This window comes from Mya arenaria, chromosome 3 (assembly GCF_026914265.1).
Source record: "Mya arenaria isolate MELC-2E11 chromosome 3, ASM2691426v1".
NCBI classification, from domain to species: domain Eukaryota; kingdom Metazoa; phylum Mollusca; class Bivalvia; order Myida; family Myidae; genus Mya; species Mya arenaria.
In genome coordinates, this window is record NC_069124.1 from 74,378,100 (window position 1) to 74,386,333 (window position 8,234).

The 8,234-nt window shown below is 33.8% G+C and overlaps 1 protein-coding gene across 1 annotated transcript; it reads left to right on the top strand.

The window, feature by feature from the left end:
• The first annotated feature begins 541 nt into the window (after positions 1 to 541).
• LOC128229147 (cholecystokinin receptor type A-like) lies at positions 542 to 2,962 on the top strand. The gene is made up of 2 exons (XM_052940863.1): positions 542 to 696; positions 1,088 to 2,962. The coding sequence occupies exon 2, from the start codon at positions 1,124 to 1,126 to the stop codon at positions 2,390 to 2,392; it is 1,269 nt and encodes a 422-aa protein (XP_052796823.1). The 5' UTR covers positions 542 to 696; positions 1,088 to 1,123; the 3' UTR covers positions 2,393 to 2,962.
• Positions 2,963 to 8,234: the final 5,272 nt, after the last annotated feature.

An 8,234-nucleotide genomic window follows, 5' to 3' on the forward strand; every position in this document is an offset into this window, starting at 1 on the left:
AAACTCGTCTTGTCTTTAATTTAACGAACCCTTAAAAATGACCCTACAACTGATATTTTAACAGTGACGAGTTATCAGTTTTCAAATGCTGAAGTGATCATAATTTAATGTTGAAAAGTTGCCGGGGTCAGCCTTGGCGTACTGTCGTATCAGCCATAAATAAGATACTACTGATAAAAATTAAATCACATGTTAAAAGATATAATAAATGGCTTTGTAACTATGTTTTACAGTAGTGCTCAGACTGGGTTATTGTGGCGTCCACTGCTATCATGATAAATGTTATCTTGAAGAGGAAACGGGCCGTACACCGTATAGTTTGTTGCATTTGATGTGTTTCAGATCTGACTGAAATGCAGCTTTGTAACGCCATGAAATACGCCGGTAATCACAAACTATGCAGAATACCTCGGTTGCGACAAACTTCGCTGCATGTGAACATACAAACAACCAGTGTCGTGCATTTGCCATGTAAAAATGAAATATAAAACGCATAGATCGTGTTATTCAACCCTTTACATTTAATAAAGTGGCTGTTTAAGCAAAAACGCAGTGAAAACTTTGCTAATGCCGGAAGATGCAAGCACTTTGGGATCTGATGACGGTCATTCATTGGTTAACGTTTAGACTTTCTTAGTGTTTGTGGTACATGTTTGATGGATTCGTCGTAGTCCTAGTGATTGTGAATAATAAAAGGTAACATTTAAATAACATTCAGTATCTGTATAATGAAGTTCATCTGAAGAGATATATTATCACATGTATGTATTATTTTAACATTATATACTACTAAATGCTTGCTAAGCACGACCTGTTTATTTTGATTATTAATTTCTGTTAATGGAATATATATGAGTTTTATACAAGACATTCAGTAAAAAAGAAAAAAGTACAATGTATCCGCTGTTCATTTATTCATAATTTGATATGTTTTGATAGAATGCATGTATTTTCATTTCATACTTTTTCATAAATGCAATGAATTCTAAACTCAAATGTAAAGATGAATCCCAACATTAAGACATTTAAATTGGTAAATATTAAATTATTCTGCATATTAAAGATAAAAAAGGTGACGCTGTTTCAGTCTTCAACTGCCAATGATAAGTCAGGACATCCCATCATGCCGTTACCTGGCAACCACACTGAATCCTCCAGCACCGCTGTGAAGATGTTTAACAACTCAACAACGTTGCCAAGCGATGACAACATGACTACAACTGCAAACACTGCAGAACTTATTCAGCGCCTCAATGATGAGGTGGCTCGACTGATGCTCCCTGCCACAATTTATATCGTGATTTGTATGGTTCTCGGTTTAATTGGCAATGTGATGGTATGCTTCTTCTATGGCTGCAAGACGAAGCGAACTACAAACACATATTTCATTGTGATACTTGCGCTGTATGACATAATTGTTTGTGCCATTTCCATGCCAACAGAAATCGTCGACATACAGCTGTACTATACATTCGAAAACAATATCGCTTGTAAAATTCTGCGATTTGTTAACTACTTTGCTGGAATTGGGTCAATTCTTACTCTCGTTGCCATAGCGACCGATCGTTTTAAAAAGATATGCAGGGCAACGCAACCTCAGTTGACTTTCAAAACAACAAGGTTTGTTAGTGTTGGCATTATAGGAATTGCAATTTTCTTGTCATGGCCATCTTTGTTGATCTATGGATCAATAAAGGTTCCTATTGACAACGAGTATGGTCTTGATCTATGGGGGTCAGACTGTACCTCAACGAAAGACAAAGCATACCGGAAATATGTATGGATGTTTAATGGAGTTCATTGCTTACTCTTCATTATCTTATCGATAGCGTTAATCGTGTTATACAGCATTATCGGAAACAAAATATTTAGTCACAATAAAAATCTACAAAAACATCGCCCTTTCCAAAAACAAACGTCAAACAATGACGCAGATATATCTTTCACGAACACGCAAACCAGCACGACCGATGAAAGAGTTAGCAAAGATTCCAAAGATCATTCTGCTTCCAAACTGGACCAAGGCACTCACGGTATAATGAAAAATCATGTCGGAACTAAGACTAGCGTTATTCCACAAAAGAATATAAGAGTGGACAAGGAATCTGTGAGGATTACCATGGTGATGATCATCGTTACTGTTATATTCATATTAAGTGGCCTCCCTTTCCTCTCGTTGACCGTATGGAGGATAGTGGAAGGCAAGCACGAGGCGTTATTTCTCTCCGGAGCTGGGTTAGTCGGTTTCAAAATTGGGTCAAGGTCTTTCCTGCTGAATAGTAGCCTTAATCCATGGATTTACGGCATATTCAACAGGAACTTCAGACGATTCTTTTTTGGATGGTGTTGTGATTGTTTTGCCTACATTAAAAAGCGTTGTCAGCGTCATTAGAATTTAGCACTCACTATAAATGATTTCTTTCGCGTCGATGTGTTGTTATGCTGCAAAAAAAAAAGAATTGTTAATGTAATGGATGGTGTTGTGGTTGTTTTACCTACATTAAGAAGCGTTGTCAGCGACTTTAGAATTTAGCTATAAATGATTACTTTCACGTCGATGTGTTGTTATGCTGTTTTTTAATTGTTAAGATAATGACCTAATTTTCATAAAAAGAATCGCGAAAGTTGCGAACAGAATCAAATGTACTACTTATACCCGAAACCAAAATGGGGGCATTCGTAACAACTCGGCAATCTCCGGTAAGCTTCGAGATTCCTGTTTGATACTGGCCGAGGTGTTCCGATTGAAATGGGGGATCCAGCTAAAGTTTCATACAACCTCATGTATAACGCTATTGTGGTCGTCCAATGTCCACCGTGAACTGCCAACCACACCCTTAAGTGCCATATAATATATTTATACTGCTTTGCCTATTATAACCAAACTTTATACTGGGAATCATTATTATCATTAACTTGTCCTCGTTTGAACGTTTTCGATGAAAAGCGTTCCATGTTTATTGCTCTGGCGGCCTTGAAAACAGAAATTAAACATCTTTAAAAAGTTAATATTGATTTTGGTATAAAAATATTTATTTCATGAAAATGACAACATCTATTTCATTCTAAATACTTAAGAATTTGATAGGATGCTAAAAGCTTATAAAGATCATCTTCTTCTGTAGAAAGCAGTTAAATATTTTTGTATTTGGTTTTCTTTTTAAGAATAAGTGCATTTATAGATGTTTCAAAGCACATCATACATGTTTATATCGTAATGTTGATTAAATATTGATTTTGAAATAGAGGGTTAACTACTTTACACATAGTATTTAAGCTAGATATCATTTTAATAAAACATGACGGTCAGGGCGTGTTTCTTACTTCCCGCGACTAAGCCATGTTGAGCATTTCATGTAATATAATCATGCCGGAAGTAAAAGGGACTGTACACCAGATTGGCACCAAAAAAAGTATTTTTCTGTAACGAATCTCAGGACAATTATTTAATAAAATGTGTTACGCTTTGATATCATAATTGTAAAAAAAGTACCGAAATATAAAAAAAAATGTGTCACATACCGGGTACCTAACTCGATAACATCACGTGATAACATCGACTAGCCAATCACGCATAAGGAATGAATTCTACTAGGTAGACATACCCAGTAATCTTTTTAATGGAAAAATACGAAATAACTGCTAAACTTAAATAAATTGTAAACTATGTGGTACTTCAGTTAGTAAGTTTTAATGCATTGTACACATTAATACCAAGTTTATGTCAGTTTTCGACAATTTTCTTTTTTTCTTGCAAATTGATCATCTGGTGCACAGATGCTTTAAACTATAAAGTAGGAGTGTGTTTATTACATTTATTCATGTAACGTTGTTGGTATCGTAAATTTAGTTCCTTACCACTATCAACATACATGAGAGAAAACGTTATGAAATATTTGTATTTAACTTATTTATGTTGTTGCTGTATATATGCCTTTTCGACAAATAATATATGTGTTTGTCCACATGGACAATGGTCTTCTGGATGTCTTGTAAACAATATGTCAATTAAATTTGAGTTTTGAATCTTAATACATATATGTAATAGAGCTAAGACGTTGGTCCGGCACTGGGTTTATCACTCTAAAGAGTTTTAATACCGGAACTCTTCGTCTAAGTAGCTGATTCCTGACCATTTCCCAGTGTCCGAGCTAATGGCAGGTACTGAGTATCATTTTAGAGGGCGCTGTTGCTTTATTGTTATTAACGCTGTTACATATATATCATCTTAAACGACATCGGACATTTATTTAAATATGCCGGTCATCATTGTGAAAAATCAACTTTCATAATTATATACTTCTATTGCATGTGTTTAATTGATCAAGTTTTATTTAGGATATCCAAGATTTTGAATTTAAAAAAAGTGAAATAACTTTTGGAATTTTAATTCTAAAACAATGGTTTCCCCTATACGCTGTTTTTAAAATCGTTTCTATTTAAGTCAACATTATCATTTCTATGTAAATATTGTGTATATTTATTTCAATGTCACCATGTCAAAAGTCATAGACACACTTTCGTTTTCGATCAGTGTCTAGGTCTGTCCTGTCTTGGTTAGATATGTTAATATATTTACATATATATAAATTATAAACAGATGCAAACGATATGTATTTATAAATCATTTACGTTTTATAGTTCGAAACATGCAATCATTATAATATCTTATTACATTATGAAATCTTCTTTAAAATGATTTTGTTATAAATTCAAGTCTGACGTATACTATAATAGTACAAGTGTATACATATTTGTAATGTAAGAAAACTTACTATTTTAAGTATTATTATCTTCTTCAGAGCATTGTTGAAACAATAATTATTATCGTGTGCCTTCTCCTAATCATGTAAGTAAATAGAACTTTTCATTATTGTATATGTGTACTTTATTTATTCAACATATGTATAATCATAAAAAACTATATAAAAAACATTGAGCTTTTTTTCCTTTAACTCTCATTTTTGGTGATTTTTGAAATATGCAACAATCAACTGAAATTAAAGGTTGTTCAATTAAAGGTTGTTTATGGATGTTTAATCAACTGAAATCAAAGGTTGTTTATGGATGTTTAATCAACTAAAATTAAAGGTTGTTCATGGATGTTTAATCAACTAAAATTAAAGGTTGTTCATGGATGTTTAATCAACTAAAATTGAAGGTTGTTCATGGATGTTTAATCAACTATAATTAAAGGTTGTTCATGGATGTTTAATCAACTATAATTAAAGGTTGTTCATGGATGTTTAATCAACTGAAATTAAAGGTTGTTCATGGATGTTTAATCAACTATAATTAAAGGTAGTTCATTTTTAATCAATTATAGTTAAAGGTTGTTCATGGATGTAGAAAAAAAAATATGCGTAGCACAGGTATGAAGAAAGGTAACTTTCTATGACTCTATATATATATGCACTTAATTTCTTAAAAACGATCATAGAAAATAGGCAAATTAATATGCATAATGTTCAAGGTCCTTCATAATTTCAGTACTAATAATTTGTTTCCGATATTATGTGACCTCTAGTCATGAAAGAAAACTCCTTCCTCTATGATATTTTAGAATGAATTTTTGTAGAAAAAAAGCTTTGTCCATTTATAAAAGTAATATAAGAAAAACAGATTCTTATAGAATTTAAGGGAAATTCTTAAAGTTATCTGCAGAATGTTCTGGAACATTCTTATTTGGTATATAAGGTCTTGGTCTTTGGGGTAAAATTAATGTTTCCCTAAAAGTCATCAGTGAAAGAACATTCATAAAATCTTATATTTAATTAAATCATTCTGTTAGGATAACATTTCAACGTTTTGGGGGATTGTTCTGAAAGTGGTGTTGGACATATAAAGTGCTCGTACATTGTGTTCAATATTTCATGTGGGTTCATTGTGTGATTTAAAGATATTTTGAAAATGAACATACCCCTTAACTTAAGTTATTTACACCTAAGAATTTCTCTCTCTTTGTAAAACTGTTAATAAATAAACTGTTGTTTAACATTTGTTGCTTGCCTTTCTTGTTTTGTGGTCGTTACAACTCTCACTATCTAAATAAAGTGCGGGGTGACTCTGGTCAGACGAGTTGATACATCGTAATGCATTGACAGATAAGCAAATACTTCTAGAGCACCAAGATGATTTTTTATTTTATTTTTTTGTGTTGTTATTATGTTACGTAGGCATTATTGACGGACTACGATAGAGTGACTGTGGTATGTACAAATGGATTGAATATGGAGGTTTGACATTGAAGTGATCCCAGGGTTATCAGAAATCTGAATTGTGACTTTTTTCTTATTAAAGCTACACGTTTTGGCGTTCTTTTTTCATATAATCTTTAGAGCAAGGCTTCAAAGTTGAAAAGGGTTTTTTCACTAGAAAAATAATTTTACCTTTTAAGTTGCACTCTCACAAATTAACAGTTTTGACTTTTTTTATTTATTTTTTGTTTCAGAATCAGCTAATTTCGGCATCAGTGCCTTCAAGTCAGTCATATAAGATAACTCACAATAGATCGTATCTCAATTGTTTGATTAACTTTGGAAAATTTCAGTTTTATTAAAGCGTTAGTAATGCTTTTAGCCATAAAATATCAATTTCCAAACGTAAATATGTAAACTGCGAATTGTATTTTGTCAGCAGTCCTATATCACTGGTTTCCAGACATTTACTCAAAAAGATACACATAACAAAAATCAATCTGTGAGAGTGCAGCTTTAACATTTGGAACTTCCTGTTTTCATTCCTTTTTATATATATATGTAATTGACAAACGTGTTTTTTCAATGGTGGCCTTTTATTGAGCATTTATACGTCACTTCTGTGCCTCGAAATGCAGCCTTATACAAGACAACGGCTGCGCTGACGTTCGACAAGTTTAACGTGTGGCCGGTTCCAGCGCACATGCCGGGGGAGCTGCATTTCTCGGCGGACCTGACGGTGAATCGGCCGCTCCCCCACCTGTTCGTGGACGAGGAAGTGCATGAGGTCATCAGGCACTACCTCTTTGAGCTGCCCTGTTTCGGCACCGGCGTCGGCACATGGTAATGATATACTTATATCCCAAAATTATCAAAGCACTGAAGAGCCAGAATTCACCATCAAATCAGCGGTTCGGTACGGTCCGCTATTGAGTGATTTTGTACGGACTCGTGTTTATAATTTGGACAAGTACTTATAATAAGTATAAAAGATGTGTGTGAAGTTGGCTCAGCCATCGGCAATCGACAATCGACATTCGATATTATATAGCAAATCTTCAATGTCGAGCTGCAATGTCGAGCTGGACGGAATTCTAGCTCAACATTCGATATTATATAGCAAATATTCAATGTCGAGCTGCAATGTCGAGCTGGACGGAGTTCTAGCTCGACATTGGATATTATATATAGCAAATATTCAATGTCGAGCTGCAATGTCGAGCTGGACGGAATTCTAGCTCGACATTCGATATTATATAGGAAATATTAAATGTCGCGCTTCAATGTCGAGCTGGACGGAATTCTAGCTCGACATTCGATATTATATAGCAAATCTTCAGTGTCGAGCTGCAATGTCGAGCTGGACGAAACTCTAGCTCGACATAAGATATGATATAGCAAATCTTCAATGTCGAGCTTCAGTGTCGAGCTGGACGGAATTCTAGCTCGACACTCGATATTATATATTGCAAATATTCAATGTCGAGCTGCAATGTCGAGCTGGACGGAATTCTAGCTCGACATTATTATCATTAACTTGTCCTCGTTTGAACGTTTTCGATGAAAAGCGTTCCATGTTTATTGCTCTGGCGGCCTTGAAAACAGAAATTAAACATCTTTAAAAAGTTAATATTGATTTTGGTATAAAAATATTTATTTCATGAAAATGACAACATCTATTTCATTCTTAATATTTAAGAATTTGATAGGATGCTAAAAGCTTATAAAGATCATCTTCTTCTGTAGAAAGCAGTTAAATATTTTTGTATTTGGTTTTCTTTTTAAGAATAAGTGCATTTATAGATGTTTCAAAGCACATCATACATGTTTATATCGTAATGTTGATTAAATATTGATTTTGAAATAGAGGGTTAACTACTTTACACATAGTATTTAAGCTAGATATCATTTTAATAAAACATGACGGTCAGGGCGTGTTTCTTACTTCCCGCGACTAAGCCATGTTGAGCATTTCATGTAATATAATCATGCCGGAAGTAAAAGGGACTGTACACCAGATTGGCACCAAAAAAAGTA